General features: G+C 41.9%; 2 protein-coding genes across 11 annotated transcripts in view; one reads left to right on the top strand and one right to left on the bottom strand.

Annotated features, from left to right (window-relative positions):
- Positions 1 to 694: 694 nt before the first annotated feature.
- RBM15 (RNA binding motif protein 15) lies at positions 695 to 26,279 on the top strand. Of its 7 annotated transcripts, none has more exons than XR_006742574.1 (4): positions 695 to 4,537; positions 9,268 to 10,405; positions 17,254 to 17,410; positions 25,717 to 26,279. XR_006742574.1 is itself a non-coding variant. In XM_036452578.2 (2 exons), the coding sequence occupies exons 1-2, from the start codon at positions 1,681 to 1,683 to the stop codon at positions 8,886 to 8,888; spliced, it is 2,898 nt and encodes a 965-aa protein (XP_036308471.1). In that variant the 5' UTR covers positions 695 to 1,680; the 3' UTR covers positions 8,889 to 9,212. The 7 variants fall into 7 exon arrangements, 2 of the variants coding, with proteins under 2 accessions (XP_036308471.1, XP_036308473.1); XR_006742573.1 differs by having other exon boundaries at positions 9,268 to 12,175; XR_006742575.1 differs by lacking the exon at positions 17,254 to 17,410 and having other exon boundaries at positions 9,268 to 10,413; positions 25,724 to 26,279.
- The window catches only part of SLC16A4 (solute carrier family 16 member 4), an 18,112-nt gene continuing 12,745 nt past the window's right edge, over positions 22,062 to 27,428 (bottom strand). For all 4 annotated transcript variants that reach the window (XM_045586906.1, XM_045586905.1, XM_036452581.2 and 1 more), the window contains one exon: positions 22,062 to 22,769. In XM_045586906.1, coding sequence (XP_045442862.1) covers positions 22,609 to 22,769 — 161 coding nt within the window. In that variant the 3' untranslated portion in view covers positions 22,062 to 22,608. The remainder of the gene's footprint in view (positions 22,770 to 27,428) is intronic.

Genomic DNA, 27,428 nt, shown 5'->3' with positions numbered 1-27,428 from the left:
AGGGCCAGGGGCAGGACCGAGGCTGCACCTGACCTCGGTGTCTCCAGCACGCACAGGCGCTCTACTAACACAGTGGCCGGCAAACTGCGGCTCCCGAGCCACATGCAGCTCTTTGGCCCCTTGAGTGTGTGGCTCTTCCACAAAATACCACGAAGAAGTGGCATTAGAAGACGCTTCAGTTTTAAAAACGTGGCTCTCAAGAGAAATGTCAATCGTTGTGCTTGTTGATATTTGGCTCTGTGGACGAATGAGTTTGCCGACCACTGGTCTCACATAACCAAGGTCTCTGGGAAGAATGGAAGTTGGGGTTGGAGGCGCATCAAGACGGAGGGAGCCCCAAGAGGTGCATTTACAGACGGCACGGGGATGATGCCACAGGATTCTAAACAATAGCAGCGAGGTGGGCGGGGTGTGCAAGAAGCCCCCGGGGGAAAAACAGGTGACACTGCCGCCTGGCGCGTCCATGTCACTAGATTACTGAGCGGGAGGGGGAGAACAATAGCACAAACAGCTCTATTGCGGGACTACAAAACCTCCAGTCCACGTGAACCCGTAACAGAAACCAGGAAGCCTGCAGCCACGCCCGCGGAGGCCGTCCGCCACTCCCCGCGGCTCCCCGGGCACCAGGGCGGGAACGGGGCGGGCAGGGGCTCCGGGCTCGGACCCGTCCCTGCTGCGCAGCGTCTCGGCCGACCTCTGCCCCCCGCCCCAGGGCGCTAACGTGACCCGCGGCCGGTGACCTGTGACCTCCCGGCGGCCGGCCCCGCGGGCTCCAGGGGCGGCGCGCTCTCGCGCATGGCGAGTGTGGCTTTCTCCGGCTGTTCACAAAGAGGCCCGAGGGACTAAGATGGTGTCCGCCGGGCGCCCCGGGAGCGGCCGCCAGGAGGATGTGTGGGCCCGACAGCCGGCGGTACGAAGCGGGGAGTCCAGAGGCCCCGCGCTCCCACGGCCGGAGCACGGCAGCGCACGCCGCCCGACGGAACAAATGTGGGCCGGGCAGAACGCCCGAAGCTGCGAGAGGCGGGGCGGGATTCTGGTCACCATCTCGCGACGTCTCAGTGACGTCGCACGGCACTCGCGTGTTCCACTCTTTCACCTTCAGTCCGCTCCCGCGGTACGTGGGCCTACCCCTTTAAGCGAGTGATTGACAGTTAGTTCAGCCACTCAACGCCCCCACCACCATCCAATCAGATTTAAATTTCTCTCAGCCGCCAAAGGAGTTGGAAAAAGGGGTCGAAAGAGGGAGAGCTCTCTCGCGCGAGATCGCCGGGAGGCGGCCTCTGAGGGAAAAAAACAAAACAAAACAAGAAAACGCCAGAAAAGATGGCCCGACCTTCCAAGCAGTGGGTTAAAGGACGGGGTCGAAAACCAATAAAAGGGATGAGGAGGCGGGACCATCGCTTTCCGTAGCCAGAAGTACCGTTACAGGGCACACTTTTTGTCCAATCAACGCCTCCAGACTTTGGCTCAGGTGACCACAGAGTGCGAGGGGCGGGGCTACAGCCTGGCGCGAGGAACCGTTAAGACGGACACCGAGTGTAACCAATGAGGTACTCCGGCTGTGGCGTTGGGAACCCAATAACAGTGGTCGGGCGGGCGCCTTCCCGGAGCGCGGGGAGATGTAAAGACAGACACGCAGTTTTCCCAATGAGACTGTAGAAGAGGGGAGCTACTGGGCCAATGGAGGCTGCGGGGCGGGATCCTTTGCAGCGGCGGAGCCCAAGATGGCGGCATGCGGTTCCGCTGTGTGAAACCAGCGCGGGGCGGCGGGTTCCTCAGCTCCGCGGAGACGACCTCCGGCGACCCGCAGCCATGAAGGGGAAAGAGCGCTCTCCGGTCAAGTCCAAACGCTCCCGTGGCGGTGAGGATTCGACTTCTCGCGGGGAGCGGAGCAAGAAGTTGGGGGGCTCCGGCGGCAGCAATGGGAGCAGCAGCGCTAAGACCGACGGCGGCGGCGGGTCGCGGCGCAGCCTTCATCTCGACAAGTCCAGCGGCCGAGGCGGCAGCCGCGAGTACGACACGGGCGGGGGCAGCTCCAGCAGCCGCCTGCACAGCTACAGCTCCCCGGGCGCTAAGAATTCCTCGGGCGGGGGCGAGTCGCGCAGCAGCTCCCGCGGCGGAGGCGGCGAGTCACGCTCCTCGGGGGCCGCCTCCTTGGCCGCGGACGGCGGGGAGTACAAGACCCTGAAGATCAGCGAGCTGGGCTCCCAGCTGAGCGACGAGGCGGTGGAGGACGGCCTGTTCCACGAGTTCAAACGCTTCGGCGACGTGAGTGTCAAAATCAGCCACCTCTCGGGTTCCGGCGGCGGGGACGAGCGCGTAGCCTTTGTGAACTTCCGGCGGTCGGAGGACGCGCGGGCGGCCAAGCATGCCAGAGGCCGCCTGGTGCTCTACGACCGGCCCCTCAAGATCGAGGCCGTGTACGCGAGCCGCCGCCGCAGCCGCTCCCCGCTGGACAAAGACTCCTACCCGCCGTCGTCCAGCGTGGTCGGGGCCTCTGTCGGCGGCCACCGGCACGCTCCCGGAGGAGGCGGGGGCCAGAGGTCCCTTTCCCCCGGCGGGGCGGCCTTGGGGTACAGAGACTACCGACTGCAGCAGCTGGCGCTCGGCCGCCTGCCCCCTCCCCCGCCGCCGCCCTTGCCCCGGGACCTGGACAGGGAGCGGGACTACCCGTTCTACGAGAGAGTGCGCCCCGCATACAACCTTGAGCCCCGGGTGGGAGCCGGAGCAGGTGCTGCTCCTTTCCGGGAAGTGGACGAGATCTCACCGGAGGACGATCAGCGAGCTAACAGGACGCTTTTCTTGGGCAACCTAGACATCACGGTGACCGAGAGCGATCTGAGAAGGGCTTTCGATCGCTTCGGGGTCATCACAGAGGTGGACATCAAGAGGCCTTCGCGGGGCCAGACCAGTACCTATGGTTTTCTCAAATTTGAGAACCTGGACATGTCTCACCGAGCCAAACTAGCAATGTCTGGCAAGATTATCATTCAGAATCCTATCAAAATAGGTTATGGTAAAGCTACACCCACCACCCGCCTCTGGGTCGGTGGCCTGGGACCTTGGGTGCCCCTCGCTGCCCTCGCACGAGAATTTGACCGATTCGGCACCATCCGCACCATAGACTACCGCAAAGGTGATAGCTGGGCCTACATCCAGTATGAAAGCCTGGATGCCGCTCATGCTGCCTGGACCCATATGCGGGGCTTTCCACTTGGTGGCCCAGATCGTCGCCTTAGAGTAGACTTTGCAGACACAGAACATCGGTACCACCAGCAGTATCTGCAGCCTCTGCCCTTAACTCATTATGACCTGGTGACAGATGCTTTTGGACATCGGGCACCGGATCCTTTGAGGGGTGCGAGGGATAGGACACCACCCTTACTATACAGAGATCGTGATCGGGACCTGTATGCTGACTCCGATTGGGTGCCGCCCCCGCCCCCGGCCCGGGAACGCAGCACTCGGACTGCCCCCACTTCTGTGTCTGCTTATGAGCCGCTGGATAGCCTGGATCGCAGGCGGGATGGCTGGTCCTTGGACCGGGACAGAGGTGACCGAGATCTGCCCAGCAGCAGGGACCAGCCTAGGAAGCGAAGGCTGCCTGAGGACAGTGGGGGCCGGCATCTGGATAGGTCCCCTGAGAGTGACCGTCCTCGGAAACGTCACTGCGTTCCCTCCTCTCCTGACCGCAGTCCAGACTTGAGCAGTAGCCGGGATCGCTACAACAGTGACAACGATCGATCTTCTCGTCTTCTCCTCTTGGAAAGGCCCTCTCCAATCAAAGACAGACGCGGCAGTTTGGAGAAAAGCCAGGGTGACAAGCGAGACCGCAAAAACTCTGCATCGGTTGAGCGTGATAGGAAGCATCGGACAGCTGCTCCCACTGAGGGAAAAAGCCCTCTGAAAAAAGAAGACCGGCCGGATGGGGGTGCAGCCAGCGCCAGCGCCGTTTCTTCCAAGTTGAAGTCCCCTTCCCAGAAGCAGGATGGGGGGACAGCGCCTGCGGCCGCAGCCTCTCCCAAGCTCTGCTTGGCCTGGCAGGGCATGCTTCTGTTGAAGAACAGCAACTTTCCTTCCAACATGCATCTGTTGCAGGGCGACCTCCAAGTGGCTAGTAGTCTTCTCGTGGAGGGCTCCAGCGGAGGCAAAGTTGCCCAGCTCAAGATCACTCAGCGTCTTCGTTTGGACCAGCCCAAGTTGGATGAAGTAACTCGGCGCATCAAAGTGGCAGGGCCCAATGGTTATGCCATTCTTCTGGCTGTGCCTGGAAGTTCTGACGGCAGATCCTCTTCCTCCGCCACGACAGATACTGCCACCTCTACTCAGAGGCCACTTAGGAACCTGGTGTCCTATTTAAAGCAAAAGCAGGCTGCTGGGGTGATCAGCCTCCCCGTGGGGGGCAACAAAGACAAGGAAAACACCGGGGTCCTTCATGCCTTCCCACCCTGTGAGTTCTCCCAGCAGTTCCTGGATTCTCCTGCCAAGGCACTGGCCAAATCTGAAGAAGATTACCTGGTCATGATCATTGTTCGTGGTGCGTCCTAAAGTCCATGTGTAACTTGTATTTGCTACTTTGACATGGTTCCTGTTTGGTGATGTGTAATGGGATACAGCATTAGGTGAAATTCTCTTTTCAATTAGTTGTGTAGTTGTAGCCTTTTTTTTTATATTTTTATAACCTTATAGAAGTCAGGATAATTTAGTTATTAAGTGAAAGGGATGCCCTGAAGGTAGCAGGCAGATGGATTTACTTTAATTAGCAGTTCTCACTCTTACGAGTAACTTCTTTCCTCCTCTTTGTTTTTTTTTTCTTTTTTCACCTTGAGCTTAAAAAAAAAAAATCCTCAAAGTTACAAAACCAAAATTTTGAAGTCAAAATCTGGAGGAAAAAGCCCATTGATTATATAAAGATATGCACCTAAATATGGCTTGATTGGTATGTAGGTAAATAATTTCTGTACCAGAAATATTATTTGTATGAAAAATTTTATCAGGGACCTCAAAAAGTATATGCTGGTAAATTGTATAGCTATGTATTTTAATCAGGTATTTGAGTATTTCTCTTAAAATACACGGTTTATTCCCAGAAAGTTTGCTTTAACATATGCATCTTTATCATCAATTCTTGAGTTCTGTATCCCGTATTTGCACTTTTGGTTTGTAGCTGTAACTGTTCAGTAAAAATTGAGGAGTATGTTACAAACCATATGTCTTATGCTTACACTAGTATGCAAGTGAGTAGGTGCTTTTAAACTCAGAATTCTTTGGTCAGTTATTGGTGTGTGGGTTGTTTTTACTGATTTTTTCAGAGAAGTGTAGCAGGTACATTTCTAATTGTGCATATTTTAAAACTCAAGTGTTTTTCATCAAAGATGAGTTTTTGTATTCATTCTAATTCCTGATTTCAATAATAGAAAGAAGAGTTGTTTGCAGGCTCATAAGTCATCTTTTGTTTCTATGGGCATTAATCAGCCATTTCTAGATAGCAGAATTTTTTAGTCATCGTGAAATGCCTTTGACGTGCTCTTAAAATTTTGCTTGTATTCTTATTTTCATATTTAAACAGTAGCGATGACATTACATTATGGAAAATGTTTGGACTGTCTTTGAAATATTGGGCTTAATATTTGCACTGGTCCAACCACAGAGAATTAAAATGTCAGTGTAAGGAAAACTTTTTGTTTTATTTTCCCAGACATCTGGAATTAATTGAAAATAACCCACCCTCATGGTTTTTTTTTTTTTTGTTTGTTTGTTTTAAAGCTGAAGATTATAGTGACTTCTGGTTCTTAACAAGGGATTTCGCTGCTTAACAGTAATGGATGATTTTTGGGGTCTTTCCCCCCCCCCCCCATCTATTCCTTAGCCCCCACTTCTAGTTTCTCAGATCATTAGTATATCCACTCCTCCCCATTCCCTTTCTCCTCCCTCCCCCACACACGCCCCCGATTTAAATACTGAAAACTTTGGCTAAGGCCCTTGATATTTAACTATGATTAGAAACTTTAGGACCTTTTGGTTCATGGTCATGTTTCTATTCTGTGAAAGTGACTTATTGAAAGCCTGGCAGAACCCAACTGTTTTCTTTCTGTTATCAAAGCTGGTAGTTTAAAATAGCACCAATAATAACCCAGGGAAGTGTCATGTAATTTTTTGTTTTTCATTACGACAGGTCTCTAATGCATGTTAGCATGAAAACCTCACCGCTGCTTTGTTTTGTTTGGTTTTCACTATGCATTCATAAATATTCTTTTTAGGTTTAGAGATTTGTTTGTTTGTTTTTAAACTGGAAAAACTAGTCATTTTGAGGGAAGGAAAGTACTAGGCTATAAACACAAATGCTCCTGGTTACCCTGTAGGGAAAATACCTAAAGTCCTAACAATTAAAGCTTTGGGTGCTTTTTTCTTTTTCCTTTTCTTTCTTTTCCTTTTTTCTTTTTTTTTTTTTTAATGTATATATTCTTACTGATTTCAGAGGTGAAGGGGAGAGAGAGAGAGAGAGAAAGAGAGAGAGAGAGAAAGAGAGAGGGAGAAAGACATCAATGATGAGAGAGGATCATTGATTTCATGCCCCCCACCGAGGACGCAGCTTGCTACCATGGGTACTCACCCTGACCAGGAACATGCCCTGATAGGGAAATCAAACCGAAACCTCCTAAGTTCATAGGAGCTTAGCGCTCAACCACTGAGCCATGCCTGCCGGGCTGCTTTTTGCTTTTAAAAGGCCGATGTGGCATGGTAATATGGCATAGACACCTGTTCAGAAACTAAGGCAAGTGTGCATTCTGTTCATACATGGGGTCAAAGTACAGTTTGGCTAGATACATTTTTCCAGTTTAAATCTCACTAACCATTAACTTTTGAATATCTTGTGATAAGATGACTGGACAAGTAATTTTGCTCCTTTAGGGAGTGAAGTCCATGACATCTGATTTTATGATAATTCAAAGTGTGTGTGCTTTTCTCTCTTTTTTTTCTCTCTTTTTGTGTGCTTGCTCCATGTTTGTGTGAATTTTTATTTGACATCGCAGCTTTTGTTAAATCTGGGAAATTTGTGCTTCAGTGTTTTAGGAACAATGGCTTGATATCATTTCTAAACGTATGTATTGTAAATACCTAATTATGTTTTGTTTGGTGCTTACCTACAGAGTGCCATCATTCAGATGAATCTCTTATTTGTGATACCCATTCTCGTGCAGTTTTATAATATTGGTGAACTATTGACTTAAATCTTCAGAATGGAATGAAAGCAAAAGTCTAAAACTGATGCTGATTGATCAGAATTTCATTATCTCAGCATTGGGTGTTCTTTGTAGCAACCAATTTTTTCTACTTCTTATACTTTAAAAAAAATACTTGTTTAGTTGATGTTTCTGGAATTCAGTTCAAATTAATGGAAAGAAAATTTCTTCAGTGTATCATTTAATGACTTATTAAGTATTGCTGGTGAAAACGTCAAGCTAATTAAGACTTTTGGATCACTACTTCGAAGTTTATGGAAAATTAAGCAAGCGTTCAGCTCCTAGCCAGTTTTTTTAATATTATTTTGTTGGTTGTAACGATTCTTAGAGTTTTCCACACAAAAAATTAAATTCCTTGTTTAAGATGTATACGTTGACTTTTAACTGAGCATAGATAGACTTCCCTTTAAAGATTACACCTTAAAATGTCCATCCTCTGGCTTGTATAAGTTTTTGACACATTTTGAAGGTAATATGTTCTGGCCCTTCTCTTAACTAGATCATTTGAGATACAGTAGCAAAAGATAGGTGTTTGTTCGTTGCTTTCGGAATCAAAAACAGTTTAGGTTTATTTAAAACTTATGAGCAGTTTTTCACTGACATTACCTTTTTTTTTTCTTTTTCTTTTTCTTTCTTAAATCCACTGTTTTTAGACAGTGAAATTGCTCATTATATAGGCGTAGCTTGAATTGCAGTTTGGAACCATTCACCAAAAACTCTGTGGTAACAGAATTAGGAAATCCTCTTGAGAAGAGGGCCTTTATGACTTTTCATGTGAAAAAAATTTTGGAGAGAATTTCTGGACATTTTTCACTGTCTCTGCCACAATGCATGGTTTTGAGATAGGTAGAAGTTAAGAATTAGAACAAGCAGAGGAGACGTGGATGTGACCCTGTTAACATTCTGGTTACAGTGACGTTGCTAAGGGAGGGGAGAAAATGAGTCAGGTCACCGCAGTGAGCTGTCCATCTTCATAAAAAGTTTTATGTGTGATTTCAACAGCACTGAAAAGTAAAAGTCCTAAAATGTTCTTGGCTTTTTAGCAATGAGTTTATGTGAGTGTTTTTCTTAAAGTAACAGCTGCTGTCTTTGGTAACATGGATAAAGGTGGATTTTTAAGTGGTTTTGACCCCTTTCTATAATAATGGAGCAGTTCTGTATTGCTCCATATAAATTTCAGAATGAAAATAGAGGGGGTAAAAGTTTCACTAAACTTTACTGTTTTACTGTTTCATTTTTTAAGTTATATGTAGAATATATTGATTATAGGTTGATGATAAACTTGCTGTCCTCTGAAATTTTTTTCAGTGTGTTTTGCTCAGTTACATGAGTATAAAGGATATTTTCAGTCCTATAATCCTCACTTAATTGCAGTCTTTAAAAAAAAAATTCACCCTATTCTACTTGTTATTTGTCTGTTCATACAGTAAATTTGTTTCAAGGTTTGTGCCAATGGGTATTATTGGTGCTTTTTGAGGTCAAGGTATCCAGGAAGGGCTTGTTAACAGTGTGTTCATCTATGATGGCGTAGGGAAAATATATATATTTTTAATATTGTAAACATTTTTACTGAATAACCTTTTTTTCCCTTCTGCAAGCAAAGCTGGTGAACAGTGGATGAAGATACGGAAATCAAAGCTCTAATGGACCTTTTCGAAGAGAAGTTGTGGCTTGTGTGGAGTTTCCACGGGCCTCTTGATGGAAGAAAGCTAATCTGTTTAGTATTTGTGCATTTTACTAAAATGGCAGCTTAAAGTTGTGTATCTGCTATTGTGATGCCAATGCCGGTGTTTTAAGTGGAAAAAAAAATGACCTCTTGCTTTGTGCTGTGTACACAAGATTTCTGGAAAAGTAAAGAAAAACCCTTTTTATGGCTCACACAGCTTAAAAGTAGCTGTCACTCAAAGTTGAGCTCACAGTTGAGCTGCTTTTGTTTTATTCTAAATAAATTGTTTCTTTTGAGGAAAATGTTTTTCTGCCTGGAAGTGAATTGACGGCAAACCTTTGACCCCTTTGTTTGCAGCTGAGGCGTTACTTGCTGCTGCTCAGATCTCGTATGTCCTGAGCAAGAAGCAGGGAGACCATCATTTTGACTTATCGCGGTGTGTCCATTCTGAAGGATCGCTAGTGTTCCGTGACCCCCTTTGTTTGCAGCGAAGGGGATCATTGCTTCTCGGTCCTCAACCTGCTGAGGACATGGTGCTGTTGGCTGGCACGAAAGAAGCCGGGGCGAGCACCCTAAGCCTCACCACAGTGCACAAGCCGGGGGCTTTGCTGGTTGAAGAGCCGGAGTTGCTGAAATTTAAGTTTTGATTTATTTTGTTCACCTGTCACGTTTGGCCTTAGTTTCATTTTTAATTTGAAGAAAAGTTTGCGATTGCTTTATCTTGCACTTAACATTTGCACCAAATTGCCAAAAGAAGGAGAATGCTCCGTGTGCTTTTTAAATGTTAATGATGGTGTTAATAAAGCCTTTCCCGACCCATTGGAGGAGCTCCTCCGTCTCCAGGGGCTTCTCACCAGAGGTATGCAGTGATGGGTTTAGTTCTGAATGGATGAAGAGTTCCTGAGAGCTAGCGTTTGTAATTAGAGCCGTTACTCGGTATCTGTGCCTTACCTGACCTGTGGTTCCACATGCCTTGGATGTGCATGCACCGTGACGGTTTCATAGGTACGAACGCACACTCAGGCCCAGACACCTCGGTTGGTAGTACAGATGGTGAGGAAAAAAATGGAGGCATCCTTAAGGAGGAGGAAGTGTTTGCCTTTAGTTCCTGCACTGTCCTGCACAGGGGGTCCTGAGCTTTGGAAGCTGTTCCCAGTGCAGGAGAACAACTCCCCTCTTTGCAGAGGAGACTTCCGTGCACGGTGACAACGCTGGAGCTCAAGAGGAAGCCAGCCGTGCTGCGCCATTGGCCTCAGACACCACTGTTGTTTGCCAGTTGTAAACCTAACTAGTTGCAGACGAAGACCACCTTGAAATGCAGGCTCGCTGGGCTTGTTTTGAATTGTAACCTCGGATGGAAGAGCCTAGTGCTGTGTGTCTCCATGCGGGAGGATGATTACTTAGGCAACAGGTGATTACCAACAAAGGATGCCACGCTTATACTCTGCAAGGTGGTGTTCCAGTGGCAAACAGCTGTATAGACTCTTGTAAACAGGTAAGAGGGTTTGTAGAGGTCAAAATGCGTTCTAATGAACAGGGTGAGGGGTTTTAATGTTGGGGGGATGCTTCTCGGGAAATCTTCAGGCACTGCCTCCCCGTCACCAAAGTCTTGTCTGTAAAATTCCAGGCCAGAACTTTTGTTCTACTGGAATTTTTATTTAAAAAAAAATTATTGTGGGAGCCAAAGCATTGAAATCTTGGTTATGGATTTGGGGCCTACAACCTTGATATCCTTTAAAATTTTGACATTTTCCATTAGCCATGACCTTCACCCTTGGTGATGATTTACTGGTGCTGGAAGAATTTCCTGCTGTAAATCTCAAGTTAACAAAATTATAGTATGTAGCAACAACAACAAAGAAATGTCTACCAGGAATGATAGATAATTTAGCCAAAATGGTTAGTTTCTTTTAGTTTTTTTTTTCTTGTCCTACAAAGATTAATTATAAAATTTGGCCACTACAACTTTAGGGGAGTGAACAGACAATGTTGACAAGGCTATTACATCATTTTCATGGTCCATTTAGTCTTCCCAGCCTCTGAACCCTTCCGGCTCCTCCCCCAACATTAAGTGTGAGATTTTGGCAACTTAACATAACTATAAAGAAAATTATAAACAAACACAATAGTTTAATGTATAACACAATTTAGGTTTTCTTGGTTTATTGAAAATGGGATAAGAATTTTGGGCATTTTTTAAATGAAATTTTTGTTTATCTCTTATAAAGGGGAAAGATCTTTTTTCTTTTTTTTCTCTTTTTTTCCAGATTTTTCAGTGTGCCTTACAAGAGTTTTTAAACATCTGCTTATGAGTTGGCTGCCATCTAAAGCTTTGCTGAATGATTGCTTACCTACATGTCTAAAGGATTTTATACCTGTTAGGAATGTTAATTTCCAGTGCATTTTCTTTCTCTGGCTAGTTCATACTGAAAGCCCATTAAGTCATTTTTTCCAGTTATTAAGTATTTTAAGTTAGTATAGCGGTTTGAGGAAGATTATGTTATACTCTACATATTTCTGCATATCTGGAATCTTTCTAAGATCTCAGGCTTCCTCTCTCAATGATAAGAAATGTTGCACCAAGGCTTTTGCTTATTTGTATGTGAAACTATATGCAAAATGGAAAGGTACACAGTATGCCAATTTTGAAATTAGTCAAGAAGTTTTAACGCCAGCTACACTGGGAAAGAAAAACTAATTAGGTCCACGGTTAGATCTAGGGTTCTGGTTTTGTAAATTGGAAACTGCCCTTTTGAAATACTAGTGTGGTTTCTCATTGTCTTTCACATGATCTAAGTTTAGGGTTCTACTTTAAAGGAAATAATTCCTTGACCATCTCTGAATTGATTTGTAATGTTGGGAAGTCTGGCTGTGAGGGTTAAAATTGAAAATAGGGATTACCCTGACTTTGGTAAATCAACCTTGATTTTATAAATTGCCACTTGTGTAGGTTAAGTTATATTGTTGTTTCCAAGTTGTTTATCTCAGGAAATAAATTTAGTACTTATGACTTGTATAGCATCTATTTTCTTTGTGCAATAGGGTATCTGATTATGGCTTGTTGATCACCTTTATCTCCCATCTTACTCCCTTTAAGCTTCCCTGGTTAAAAGACCCTTTTACTTAACTTGAATTGTAACCTAGTTTTAAGTTGTTAGCAGAGGAATTTATTGAATAACAAAATTCCTTCAAACCTCAGACATGATTGTTCTTAGCAATTAAGAAGAGATTTTGACCTTAAGTAAAGTGACATAACCATAACCAGGTAAATAGTTAAATATCAGGGGAAAAGTTCACAGTTTAAAACAACTCTAGGAGAGATGTCACAATATTGTGTTGGTTTACTAATGAATTTTCACGGTGATATGGGTATATGAATGAGTAGATGAAGTTTAAGGTTACTTTAAGCTGGAATGGTCATAAGCCTTACAAAAGAGTTTGTTAGTTGGAGAAGGATGTGGATTGGGGGGGAGGTTGGGATTGAGATATCAGGCAGACAAGCATGAATCACAATCTAGCAGCCTATTGATTGATGGAAAAGATGCAGGCGGAATCTTGGAAAAGGAGTAAAATGGTTGGGTCAACAAAAACAGAATCCTGAGGGTAAGCCAGTTTGAGGAGGGCAAGGAGTGAGGATGCACAACCAGTTGAAAAAGTAACAATATTAATAATAGCAATCACCGAATACCCCCTTTACGCCAACATTCTGCCAAATTTTATTACACATTGTCTCATGTCTCACCACAGGCCATAATGTTATAGCTAGTAAGTGATAGAACCAGGATTCTAACCAGGCCTTTATTGTCACTGTACTGACACACTTCGCTACTCTCTGCGGGCTGGGATGGGATGGAAGCTATAACCTTCAGCATATGGGCAATGGATTTCAAGCTATGGAGTGTATCAACATTCGGAGTTCTTGGGAAACATACAGGCCCTTCCCTGACTCCAATCCCAGACACTCGGGGATTTGTTAGGGCCAGTATGGCCCAGGAGTCTGCTCTTTCACAAGCTCCCAGGTCAGTTCTGCTGTAGTCTGGTCAGTGGCCATGTGTTGAGCAGCACTGTCCCAGAGTGGAGTGCTGAAGTATGGACATATTTAAGACATGGGAAGGGAACATGGTGCTGGGAAAGAAACCCCGGTAGGAGAGCCAGAATATACTGTTCTCTCTGAAGCTGAGATGAGGCACTTCCAGATGAATTAAAGCTGTTGCACAGACAAGCAGAATGAAACGACAAATGCCATGGAATTTATCACTGAAAGTGGCACTTAAATAACAGTCTTATAGTCACATAATTATTTCTCCAAGGAATTCAATCTTGCTTAGTATTTAATTTTGCCTTATAACAGTCTGTGAAGAAGGGCCACTTTTTAGTTTATTATATGCTAAAGGGATATCAGAAAAGTTTGTGACTTGGGTAAGGAATACACAGCCAGGAAAGGATTGAGATATCCTTGAGTTTTCATGTTAATCTAAAAATAATGTGACTATAGTCTAACTTAAATTAAAATTGCAGTTGATACTAGGATTGCATGTGTCTGTACACATGCAAGTTATTTTCCATGAATGAACATCAACTGTCAACTACCTTCTAACTAGGTTACCAATAGGATGGAGACAATAGAATTATAGGTAAAGTTGAGCGTTTCTTTGACTTGTAAATAGTTGAAAGATTTCCTATTTTGAATTATGTGTACTGGGTTGTCTTCAATTAATATAGCTAATTCTTCACATATTTAGTTACCTGTTTTATAGCACAGTGTTTTTCAACCTTTTTTGGGCAAAGGCACACTTGTTTCATGAAAAAAATCACGAGGCACACCACCATTAGAAAATGTTAAAAAATGTAACTCTGTGCCTATATTGACTATATATAAAGTAATTCTCTTGAATAGGAATCAAATAAACACAAAGAAAGTATTTTATAATTACTTTATTATGAAATATTAAGTAAACAAAATAGTGAAAAATTATAAAATTCTTGTCTTGTCTGCACCTACGGCACACCAGGCAACATCTCGCGGCACACTACAGCGGTTGAAAAACGCTGTTATAGCAGGCATTATTCTAGATCTTGGGGGGAGGAGTATATTGATAAAGAAAACAGTTTCTCTTTCTCGTGGAACTTACTTTCTGATGGAAGAAGGGAGGTAGTGCACCATGTTAGGGCCTTGTTGCCAAGGACAAAGGGTTTGGATTATTTTAGTCTAAGGGCTGAGTGTGATGGAAAGTTATTGGAGGTTTTAAGCAGGAGTGATGTGATTTGATCAAGATTTGACTACCTGTCTCAGGAAAGTAACACAAATTTCCTAATATTATTTCCAAGCTTGAGAATAACACCTGACATGTAATAGGTGGCCAAATATTTGAAGAATTAATTAACTAGCTACATAAACTGAAGATAAACCGGTATAGGTAATTCGAAATAGGAACTCCTTCAAACATTTACAAGTCAAATTTCCTTCAAAGATAATTAGCATTTCAGATTTTCTGTTACACTGTGTTCTTAAGAGATCCGCAGTGTTCCATATTTAAATACCATAATAGAAATTTCATTTTTTCTTCAGGTTCATAATTGTTGGCCACCTTAAGGTTTCTCATCATGTTATTTCTTATTCTACCTGCTTTCCTCAGACTCATGACAGTTTCAGCCGTAGGCATACATAGTCATCATATGTAATTTTTGCTATAACACATGGACCATGCTTTCTATATTTCATAACTTGCCAATTTCTCCAGCGATATCAAACCAAACTTCCTTACTAAAAGTCAGTTTAGAGGGTCTTTCTGTAAAATGGCTGTCATCCTATGCAAACGAGATCGTGTGTTTATACAATTTTTAAGTGCTGAATTGGTATCTGACCTTTCCCAAATGACCAACAGATTTCCTTTTACCCAGTAAAAGAACTTCATACATTTATATTCAGATTAGAACTGTGATCACAGGCAACATTAACACTTTGAGGTGCTACAGACATACATATTTTAAGGCATCTTGGGGAAATTTCATATAATTTAAAAAAATATATATTTTATTGATTTTCCACAGAGAGGAAGGAAGAGGGATAGAGAGCTAGAAACGTCAATGAGAGAGAAACATCGACCAGCTGCCTCTTGCACACCCCCTACTGGGGATGTGCCTGCAACCAAGGTACATGCCCTTGACCGGAATCAAGCCTGGGACCTTTCAGTCTGCAGACCAACGCTCTATCCACTGAGCCAAACCGGTTTTGGCTCCATATAATTTTTATTTCAGCATATAGAAACTGACAATAGTTATACTTTACTCTCAAGACAAGCATCTAGTGTGTGTGTATTCTTTATATGCAGAACTACCTCAATAAATTAGGTTCCTTAATTAGAATTTTTCTGAGTTCTGCATAGCAGAGGTCTTAAACCTGGCTCCACATTGGAGTCAACTTTTTAATACCAATGGCTGGGACAGGTGCTCAGAGCTTCATAAAAATTGATCGTAGGTCAAGTGGGACTCTGCCCAGTTCCCAGTATTTGTTTTGTTTTCACTGTCCCAGGTGACTGCTGTGTAGCCAGGGTTGAAAACCACTGCTGCAGAAACAAAGGTTAAACAGACGGGTTCAGTACAGCAGGTATATTGCTTAGTCTTCTACCATCCTTGCTATTCAGAGTGTGGTCCAGCAGCGTTAGCATCACTTGGAAGTTGGTTAGAAATACAAAATTGCAGAGCCTCACCCCAAACCTGTTGAATGGACCCAGATCCCCAGGCAATTGGTATGTACCGGACTTGAAAGATCGAGAAGCACTGCTGAAGATGTAGATACATAGATATTCTGTGTAGTAATAAAAATAGATGATGAGACTTATCCCTTCTGAGTAAGATTCTCAGATTTGTGATTTAGTCAGTGACATTTACTTTAAAGAATTTAAAAAAGATTTTTCAACAAGAAACGGAGGCACAAAAGAGTTCTTAGGAAGCTTCTGGCGACAAGAGACCAGTGGTCTCTGCCACCAAGACCAGGGAGGGGTTACCATGGCCTCTCCTAGTTGATTCTTGGTTATTTTATGTTTATGGCTTTTTTCTGTCTTTCCTATTATATTCTAGTCCACTCTTTTCTTTATGAGAGTGAACATGTTACTTTTTATAGATAAAGATGAGGTTATTTGAGACTCTGTTTGATGATAGATGTCCCCTAATTTAGAAAATTTGGTCGAGGTAGGTATAGAACTTTCAGTGGGGAGAGGGATATGGACAGGACTGGAGTGTGGTTCCTATAGGGCCTTTCTGTTTTTATTTTTTATTTTTTAAAAATATATTTTATTGATTTTTTACAGACAGGAAGGGAGAGAGATAGAGAGCTAGAAACATCGATGAGAGAAACATCGACCAGCCACCTCTTGCACACCCCCTACCGGGGATGTGCCCGCAACCAATGTACATGCCCTTGACCAGAATTGAACCTGGGACCTTTCGGTCCGAAGACCGACGCTCTACCACTGAGCCAAACCTGCTTCGGCAGGGCCTTTCTGTTTTAATTTTAATATTACAGTAACTTCATAAGTGAACTGATTTTTCTCACATAGCAATAAGAATAAGAAATCTAATTTATATTCAATTCATCTTAAAGTTCACAGTAACATAATATAACAAATGTTAAAATTCACATATGCTAACAGGAGTGGTTCAGTATGAATGTTCAAAGAATAAATTGCAAAGTATCAATTTAGACTCAGGAATGATATTTTTAATGTGTTCGTTTTTACGATGAAAGATACTAAAATACATTTGCCAAGCAACCATGTCGATACCAAATGAAAAACTGCAGCTAGACTGTTCTCACATCCCACAGTTTTTAAATTGACGTGTGTGTTTTGCAGAGATTTTTTTTTTTGTCAAGCACAGCACTGTCAGCATCTCTAGAAACCTTTTCTAGACTTTATTTGTGACTTACCGATTCCTCCTGAGACCTGAGAGGTTCGCTTTTAGTGGAGACTTACCGATTCCTCCTGAGAAATTTCATTTGTGAAATTTACCCTCCTCAGTGTTATCTCACTGAAAATTCAGTCTGCAAAAGGAGTGACTTCATCTGAACTTTAAAGTTTGGGGATTGAAAATACTCCTGTGATACATGAGTTGGTTTTGCTTTAATGTGTTGGTTTAAAGGTATTTTGAACCTGCAATGATACTTTTGCTTCTGTTTGTTGCTTCTGAAATTTAGAGATATCTGAAGGTCTACTATAACTTTTTAAAATACATATGGTATTGGATCTACTTCCTCTGCTTTAATAGCCAAGTTGAAAGGAGGGAGCATTTCTAAGTACAGTAATTGGTTAAATGTCTTTTTTTCCTCCTGGGTTTCTTTTTTAGGAACTACTGAGAATCAAAAACCGTTAGCCGATTTTGGGATTTGGCTTTATTATTCAGCAACTAAAAGATGAGTTCTAATTGGCAGACTTCTGGCATTGGCACTTGTCCTCCTGTTTCTATAGAAACGGTGGGAAGTCAGAGCTGCACAAGGGAAAGGGTAAGTGTCTTGTAAACTCCATATTTATAAACCCATACGTTATTAACTGGCGTGGCGTCAGTTTCCACGTAAAGGTAAGATTCCCATCAAGGAACTGGAACTTAAATATGAACCACTAATTTTCACGAGTGGAAACTGACATCAAGTCATTAAATATCAGGAGGGTTTAAATATGGATTTATTTTTCTCGTGACTCTGACTTCAAGTTTCTTGAAGCAGCTAACTCAGTATAATTTGCATGTTCAGTTATTTCTAATTTAGGGGGTCATAAAATTGATTTTTATCCTTTTAGGTCTAATTCTGTTGTACTTTTCTGTAAGTGAACATTGGAATATAAAATGTAGAGAGGACATTTTAAAGGTCCACATGAACTATAAGTCTGTTCTTTGGAACAGACTTATTTTTTAATATGTTTTATTGATTTCAGAGAGTAAGAGAGAGGGGGAAACATCAATGATGAGAGAGAATTGATTGGCTGCCTTTTTCACGCCTCCCACTGGGGATTGAGCCCGAAACCCGAGAATGTGCCCTTGACTGGAATCGCACCCGGGACTCTCAGTCCGCAGGCTGAAGCGCTGTCCACTAGCCAAACCAGCTAAGGGCCAAAGTCTGATTCTCTACACTATATAACAAGTACTGTATTGCTGACCAGCTCTTTAGCCTCTCTCTCTCTCTTATCCAAGCAGGAAGGGTCATCTGCTGGGCACACACATTTGTTCTCATCCAGGCAGGCACCCGTTATTCGTAGAGCCTAAGACAGCTGCCAGTTGGTGAGTCAGTCATCTTATTGCTGTGGCTTCAGAGGGCTAAGTGCATAGCTGGGGCATGGAGGCTTGAAATTGTCTAATCAAGTGTGACAAACTGATCGACAGGTTGGTGTATATAAATGATTAGTTTTGAGATATTGGAGGATAGTATTAGCTCATGTCCTTTAAAACATACTGTCTCATTCTCTTGTTCCTGACAATCTACTCTCAAGTATATTGTCACAGACTTCTCTTTTCCCTGCTAAACGAGCACTAACCACAGAATAGGACATCTTGGCTTTATTTCAACTCAAATAGTCAGTTATGTAAAAATAGCCTAAGAAGTGAAAGTTGGACGTTTTTCAGTGGGAAAGGGAATTCACTTTTTAAAATTTCACTTCGTAAGTTAATGCCTGAAAATAAGTATAATTGTTGCTTTTATTGAATTTAAACTAGAGAATCATTAAAGAAGAGAAACCAAGGGCCATGATCTAACGAACACTGGTAATCAGGTTTCAGAATTGGCTCTGTCCAGGACTTTAGGCAAATGACTTGGTTTTCATTTGCTTTTGTTCCTTTTTTTTTTTTTTTTAAATATATTTATTGATTTTGTACAGAGAGGAAGGGAGAGAGAGATAGAGAGTTAGAAACATCGATGAGAGAGAGTCATCGATCAGCTGCCTCCTGCACACCTCCTACTGGAGATATGCCCGCAACCAAGGTACATTCCCTTGACCGGAATCGAACCCGGGACCCTTCAGTCCCCAAGCCGACGCTCTATCCATTGAGCCAAACCGGTCTTGGCTGCTTTTGTTCCTTATTTATAAAATAGAAATAATGATACATTTCCAGCTCCTTACAGATGGACATGATGATAATGAGGTGATAAGTGGGGAAGAACTTAAATTTAAAAAGTACTGTAAGGTAGGTTAGTATTAGAAATAGTATTTAATGACTTATATAGAAAATTCTTCAACAGTGATGGTATGGCATTCAGCCAATTAAGCAGAGACGGGGTTGAATCGTGTGTGAACGTTTACTGCCCGCCGTATGGGAGAGCAAGTAGGTCATTCATAAAAATCTGCTCTGCAAGCCCCCACAGCCAGCTCCTAATAGAGGGTGGGACCAGGACTACACGGGAAGTGGGGTCCACAGGCATGGGGAAGTAGGAGGCTGGGTGGGACTCCATTGTTTGGGCAATAAGGTTGTTAATCTTGCCATGATCAAAGGCAGTTAGTTCCAGAATGAGAATGGTTCCAAGGTTGACTCCCAGGTCCTGAGGGCAAACAACTCCCAGCCAGGTCAGAATGCCCTTTCTTAAACCAACACAAGGCAATCGTGGTTAACAGAACAAAGTTAATATTTCCCGTAACCATAGCTAGTCCCCATTATTCTGTTTTTCCCCTAACAATTTGAGTTAGAACAAATTTATTGAAAAATAACTGCTTTCAGTTAAATTAGCTTCATAAACTCACGGTAATGCCAAGAAGCCAGGGTGATCGGGAGAGGAAAGAAAGTGAAACTGGACAAGGAATGGGTCCGCCTGCCTATCACTCTACTGGAGCCAGTTAAGCAGAGACAGCGTTGAATCATATGTGAGTGGTTTGTTCCAATACTGACTGCAGTGTGGGGAGAACAGCAGGTCATCCATGAAAATCTGCTCTGCCCTCTCCTTCCCCCCATGAACCAGATGCTTATTTTGGGTAGAAGGATAAAGATTACATGGCGAAGTAGGTAAGAGGAATAAGAATGTATGCAAAAGGAATAAGTGGGTATTAGCAGGCATGGGGAAGGAGGCAAAAGGAATAAGAACGGGTAAAATGGTTACAGATTCCAGGCAATGCCGGAGGTTGCAAGGGCATTGTTTCTCGGCAACAATTAACCTTTCCAAGAGAACAGGCAGTTCTTGGAGAAGGAGAAGGAGAATGGACCGAATTGAAAGGTTGACTCCCAGGGCCCAGCCAGATTAGAATGTGCTTTCTTTAATCAGAACAGAACGATCGCAATTAAGGGAGTGTGATTAATATTTCTTATAACTATAGCTAGTCCCCACTATTCTATTCCTGCCCCTAACAAAAGCATAGGGCTTTGTGTCAGTGTGTTTGAATTGTGACTCCATCACTTACTGGGTGTTTACTTTCTTGATTTATTCATTTGTAAAATGGGTATTTTAATATCTGCTGAAGATTAAATAAGGTAATTTATAAAATGTGCCTATCTCAGTGATTAGGATGTATTACTAGATTTTGAAATAAAGTTATTCACCAGTCTACCACTCCAAACACACTGTTATAACCAACGTCTAATATTTGTTTTCCTCTTTGTCCCCAAGGCTGGAAATCAGTTTATTATTTTGCTTTTTTTTGAAATAGATCTGGGGTAGCATTTCTATTGTAGATTGTGGATTAGAAGTGTGTGGACATCTTATAATGTCCAAGGAAAGTACTAGTAAATGAACAGGAACATGGTGAGTTAATTATAATGTCTGTATTAGGGATAGTCCTATAGTATATACATTAGTCAGATTTTTCTTAGTCCACACATCCCAGGTTTAGGGGGACTATTCCCATTGAGAAGGATGAAAAACAGCTCTGTTGCATAAGATTCATAAATTAGAATTCAACTAGGAGTTCTTTAGTTGGTCTTGCTTAAAATGTATAGTCTGCTGTCACAGGAGGAAAGCAGAGTTACCCTGGGTAGTTAGAGGGTCTTTTGAAAAACAGTTATTGTTCAAAAAGGAAGAGGCATGGAGGAAAATGGTTTTTAATAATTTATTGATTTATCTTCTCTTTTGATATATAAAACAAAGAAAGGAAATTAGAAGGTCCTGTATATGAGGGTTTTTTGTTTTTTTTTTGTTTTTTTTGTTTTTGCTTGGTACAAGTATATTTTCCTTTAATCCACACAATATACCTGTGAGGTAGGTTGGTGACATCCTGATTTACAGAGGGGGAAATTGGGACTTAGAGAGGTGGAGAAACATATCAGGTCACCTGGTAACAAGTGGCAGAGCTGGGATTTAATATTAACTGTTTGCTGCTTGGGTGTGTGAGAGGAGTGGTATTTCTGATGGGTTTTTAAGACTATATATCCAAATTGAAAAAAAAAAGTTAGATATTTACATTTAAAGGTAAACCCTATACATTTTAAATAGGGCCAACTATTTTTAAGATAACTGAGATTCGAACCCACATTAATTTGGTCCAGAGTTTCTGCTGGGCTTTGGGGAATGCAAAGCTGAATAAAATATTATCCACCTGGTTGATCTTTCAGTCTGATGACTGGTTGACATGCAGGCTCACGTGGCACTCTGTTAAAGTTTAGATGGGGTTCCAGGTGAGAGAATGCTTTCATGCCAAGAAAGTTTTTCAAAGGAAAATGCCTTTGAGTGAATCCGATTGGGAAGGACACCTGAGCCTGTAGGGTGGTAGCAAACCTTGCACAAAGGTGGCCACCGGGAGTAAGAGGAGCTAAAACAAGGCTTTCAGTTTAGGATTTTTCTCTGTAGGGGATCAACAGCTATTTTAAAGCAGAAAAGGACGGAAAGATGTAATAATAATAATAATGATAGCATTCTGAAAGAGATGCTAATGGAGGGAGGTCGGTGTTAGGTGTTTTTTTCCTTCTTAAAATCGCCAAGTAATGAAGGGCTCTCTATTGACTTGTAATTTCTTAGTGTAAGTGGCTTTGTTAGTTAACATGATTTTTCCATATGTAAGAAGAATCTTTCCGTTTAAGGATATCTCCCATTAAAAGCCACCTATTCAACTTTCATGTAAAACTTGTAGGAATAAAGAAACATTTAGATAATTAGCTGGAATATTTCCGCTAATTAGATGTAGGGAAAAAGTAATATTGTTTGGATGGGCAGGAATACTATTCAAATAATCTTGAAATAAAGGGGATTTTTTAAAACAAATTTTTTTATTATATAGCAATACATGTTTATCAAAGAAAATTTAAGAAACAAAATAATGCAAAGAAAATAAAAATACCCCTAAACCATAAGCAAAGATAAACTTTTTTGGGGTATATAATATTACAGTCATTAAATACTCAGATTCCAGAGTTCAAGTCAACCAATGGATATATTTGATACCTTGAATTAAGGAAAAAGGTTTTCTGCCTTCACTTATTTTATTGACGGAATTACAATGCACAATTGAGAGTTTGGTTATTATTACATACATTCTGATTTTCATTTAATAACTAAGGTGGCTGCTTTAACTGATTAAAAGTACTAACAAATGGCATGCTTTCAGTGGCTACTACCCCTTTCTTGCCACCAATTCATTCTTAGGAATGGCAAAGGAAGGGGAACCTTAAAAACTATTTGGTTTGCCTTCTTATTTTACAAATGAAAAAACTGTTCTTCTGAGTCTTTGTGGTGGTAACGTACTCCTGTAGCTTTTCTTTTGTTTCTAATGACTTACTAATTTAGCTTTTCTTTTGTTACACTTGTACTTGATTGCAGTCCTCTCTCCTTCCGCTCAGACTGCTTTTCCATCTGTCAGCCAGTGGTACAAGGAAAAGGGACACTGCAGAGAGGAGGTAGCAGGTGCCAGAGAGGTAGAAGGAGCCTGCGTATGTCTGGGTGTAATCGTATAACCAGCCTGGAAGGAAGAATGGTTTCTGTTAGCCAAGCAAACCTTCCCGTAGTCCTTCTCAGCCATGAACTTAACCGGTCTGGATTGTGACCTCTTAGAAAGTCAGTCCAGCTCCTTCCCTGTCTTTTTTTTTTTTTTTTTTTTTTTTAATATATTTTATTGATTTTTGTACAGAGAGGAAGGGAGAGAGAGAGAGAGTTAGAAACATCGATGAGAGAGAATCATCAATCAGCTGCCTCTTGCACACCCCCTACTGGGGATATGCCCGCAACCAAGGCACATGCCCTTGACCGGAATCGAACCTGGGACCCTTCAGTCCCCAAGCCGACGCTCTATCCATTGAGCCAAACCGATCTTGGCTCCTTCCCTGTCTTATTCCTAGTGAGGGAGTTACTTACATCAGTTCCACTTGACTTAGGGACTCAACCCATGGAGACAGTCATTGTGGACCCAGCACTCATCTCCAATCTTAGAATATAACGTATTTTCTATAAGTGCCGTGATGGGAAAATACATAGAGATTTCCAATAATCTTGGGAAGTGTGGTTTAGCACGTTTCAACCTCAGTGTCTTTTAAGACCAGAATTCTCCAAATGATAGAAACTTGCAGTAAGATTTATTGGGTGAGCTTTGGGCATTGGCTCTGTGCTGTGGGTTTTACTAACATGACTGTGGTCTGTGTTAGGATTTTGAAGCTTGAATCCATGGCCTTGCAAAGGAATATATTTGCAAGGGAAGGACTAACCCTCCTCCTCTTTTTAAACCACACTAAAGAGCTATTTGAGATTTTTAAAAAAATGTTTTTGTAGGGAGTCATTCATCCTGGAAATACTGAATCAAAATAAAATTTCTATGGAAATCACTGGATAAAGAGATGATTTACATGGTTTTCCTTTGCCTCTTCAGGTTATAATATATCCCTCAGGATTTCAGGACAGAGAACCTTGCTCTGCTTTCTCACTGTCCCCCACTTATTCCAACCTACAGGGATGTATAGCAGACCGAAAGGTTGAGTTGTTTTGTTTGTTTTTCAAATACAGTTTCAGGCCATGGAGAAATTCCCAACTGATAGGCCAAGATGACTGATAATGTGGAGCGTATGCTTGATAACAGGTGGAGTGAAGACTGGGCGTATTATTTGCTTAATATTGTATCTGAAGTGAGGAAAGAAAGAGACATAGGAAATAACCTATTATTTCATGAGGAGGTGAACTTATCTGTGTTAGTGGGGCAGAGGCAAACTTTGGTGAATTTTCATCTAGCCACTGTCTTTTCTTATAAAACACAGATGAAGAGTTAGTGCAGAATTACCAGTTTCACTCCATGGTGTTTTTGATAATAGTACGAGAGAGATGTACTTCTCCTTTAGGAGCTAGTTAATTTGAACTTGTGCTGGCGTACAATCAACTTATAATTATTTGGTCTTAGAAATAATTTCTCGAGTTTGTTGAAAAGAACACAACAAACACTTTTGTGAAGTACCCGCTGGATTGAGTGACGGCCATTCTTTCTATACCACAGCTCAGGAAGTCTTCATTTAAAGGTAGCAAAATGGAGACATGGCTTAACCTAAGTTATGTTAATGAAATGGAAGAAGAATGCACATTCTATTAAATACTCAGTGTTAGAGGTTCCAGATTGCTGGTTTTATTTTTATTTAAAAATTTTTTTAAAATATATTTTTATTGATTTCAGAGAGGAAGGAAGAGAGAGAGAAAGAGAGAGAGAGAGAAACATCAATGATGAGAGAGAATCACCAATCAGCTGCCTCCTGCATGTCCCCTACTGGGGATCGAGCCCACAACCCGGGCATGTGCCCCGACCGGAATGGAGCCCGGGCCCTTCAGTACCCAGGCTGACGCTCTATCCACTGAGCCACATGAGCCAGGGCAGAATTGCTGGTCTTAGCATTGGGTCCTGTCCATGTATGTGCCATTACTTAGTGAACAGTGGAGGAGCGTTAAGAGAAGATTATCTTCTCTGTATCCCACGGAACAACTAGCAGAGAGCTGTGCTAATAAGGGGCTTGGTAATTAATTGGATGAATACTGAGCTATCAAATAATTGTTTCTGGTATTTTAAGGGAGTTTTCAGAAGATAATTGGGATTTATGTAAATATATATTATATTCATCAGTTGGGAATGAGGGGTATATGGAAGAGAGGGAAACTATATTCAGTTCTGTTTTATAGGCAGCCAATATGGGCCTTTGGTTTTATTTTTACATGAAACTGAGCCTTTAACATTTTGAGCTCACACATCAAATGCCTTTGGATAGATTAGGAATTTCACATAAGCAGCTTACATTTGGTGTATTGGAGAATATGACTATATACTTGATTTTTTTTTTGCCCAAGGCACTATTTTTGTTTTTATATTGCTGTCTAAAGGCCTACTTTTGTTAACAGGGTATACTAGAAATAAAATAATGCTTTAAAATAGCAATGCTTTTTGTTTTCTCACAACTTTTCAAGACTTCCATCTTGGTGCCAGCATGTAGATCTGGATGCAGCTTCCAGCAGTTGGGTTTGGATAAGTCAGGACATTGGCCTATACGTAGGTCTGCTGATCATCCTAGGTCAGAACACCCCCTAAAGCTGGCCTAGTCTGAAGCAGGCCACATAATTAGCTATGAATTTGTCACTAAGTATTGGAAAGGAACGGGAGGGGCGGGCTGGGGGGTGCAGTGGGCAGGGGGTGAGTTAGAGAGTAATTTTAAACTTCTTTCTTTTCGGTCCCTATTGATAGAAGAATCTTGTTGCTACTATATTATCATAATCATGGTTTTAAAGGTGTATAAATAATCTTTTTGCCAAATGCTCTATTTACATTTTTAAAAGAAAAAAGTGTGTTTTTAAGAAACTCAGGTATGATTCTTAAGGGTTTTCTTTCTGTGTTTTATTAAACTATGCCGTATATGACTAACTTGCTTTTCTTTTTCATTTCCACACAGGAAAGAGAAAATATTGTTCAGATAACCGATGTAACCATTATTAACTAGTGTTTGAGGATTCTGTGGGAAGTTTTACTGTTTGCTAGAGTCCTGATTTAAAATGCCTGTATTTTTTTATAGGAATTTCAACTTTTGCGATTTGGTAATAACAGATCTAACAGGTAAGTAAAAAAAAAAATGAGAATCTCATGCAATTTGAAGATCTAAGTTTGGTTGAGAATTTAATAATTTGTAGCCAGAAAGCCTGTTGATTTATTTAAAGCTAAAGACAGTAATGGAACTGCCCAGTCCTGTTGAGAACTGAGTGAATCTTTAAGGCAGCATTTCTGATGTTTCTTTGGTAGTTGCTGTTGAAGTCAGAATCTAGGAACAAACCTAATGGCCTTTCTCAAGTCCTCTGTCACCTCCCAGAGGAAAGACTTGCTGAGGTTTCTCCCTCCCATGGAGCACGCAGTGCAGTGTCGCAGTCAGGGAGAGATGCTTTTATAGAGAAGGACATTTAACCATTTCTATATCAATTATCATCATCTTGTTATAAGGTACTGCGAGCCACTCTCAGACCAGAAAATCTATACATAAGCTTTCAGCAGCAGCCTTAGCACTTTCTTTGACTTTTTTTTTTTTTAAACTTATAAAATTTATAGTTGCCTAAATAACATGCTGAGAATTGGCAGATAAAAAAAAGCTTCCTTTCTCTTCATAGCTGGGGCATTGTGGACTTTGGGTAATATAAAAGGCTCAAAATTAATTAACTTATTTATTCACAGATAGCAAGAAATGTACTTTACATCACATATACGTACAACATATACGTAAAATAAAATTTTCACAATAAAGAAGTGCACTGTTTTCTAATCTGCTCTGTTGTAGTCTGTCCTTTTTCATTCAAAGATAAATGAAAAGATCATGACCCAAGGCATTTCAAGACCCACACACATCGGCAGCCTTTCCTTTCCAGGTAGTGGTCCTCACAAGACATACCTCGTCTTCTCATATACGGACCTCTTTGAATATTTTATTTCAAAATGTGTACAAAAACTGGAATGTAAAACCTCTAAACATGTTGTAGTTCAGCTACTTGCCTTTCCCAGTTGCATGAGATGCTCTGTGCGCTGGAATTGGTTACTGCCCTGTGCTTTCGGCCTGCTAGGCTGAGAGTTCCAGGCCTCATTGGACCCAGAGAAGAGGGATCAGGATGGAAAGAAATGCATGAGCAAACTGTGCTTGGGCTGTTTTCCGTGCCTCACGGACCTGGGTGCCGGCCATACAGTAGTTCTGCCAGGTGTCTCTGGTGTGTGGTTTTTCTTGCTAGTCCCTAGAGAACAGTTCTGGCTTGACTCATATCCTAGCCTGCTCTCCAGGTATGAAGTATAGACTGAGCTGGAAAACATGGGACGATGTGTGTTCATACGTGCAAATAAGGACTTGGTTGTATATTTGTATCGATTTTAAGAACGATAGTGGGCAAGATAGTTCCTTTTTCTGTCTCACTTCAGGACTAAAGGAGGCAAAAGTAAGTTTTCAATTGAATTCCTTTTTGTGGTATTTGGAAATGCTGTAGCAATGTCTACATTCCAATATATTGAGAACTATAGTTTGGAAAATACTCTTGTCTGTTCCCTATAAGTAGTTAGTCTTGGTTTAAATGTCCTGTTAGGTAGAAAACGAGTAAAAATAAACAACACACTTCAGTCTTAAAGCTATCTTACATG

This window comes from Pipistrellus kuhlii, unplaced genomic scaffold (assembly GCF_014108245.1).
Source record: "Pipistrellus kuhlii isolate mPipKuh1 unplaced genomic scaffold, mPipKuh1.p scaffold_m20_p_24, whole genome shotgun sequence".
In the NCBI taxonomy this organism is placed as follows: domain Eukaryota; kingdom Metazoa; phylum Chordata; class Mammalia; order Chiroptera; family Vespertilionidae; genus Pipistrellus; species Pipistrellus kuhlii.
This window is presented reverse-complemented; position numbering and strand designations above follow the sequence as displayed.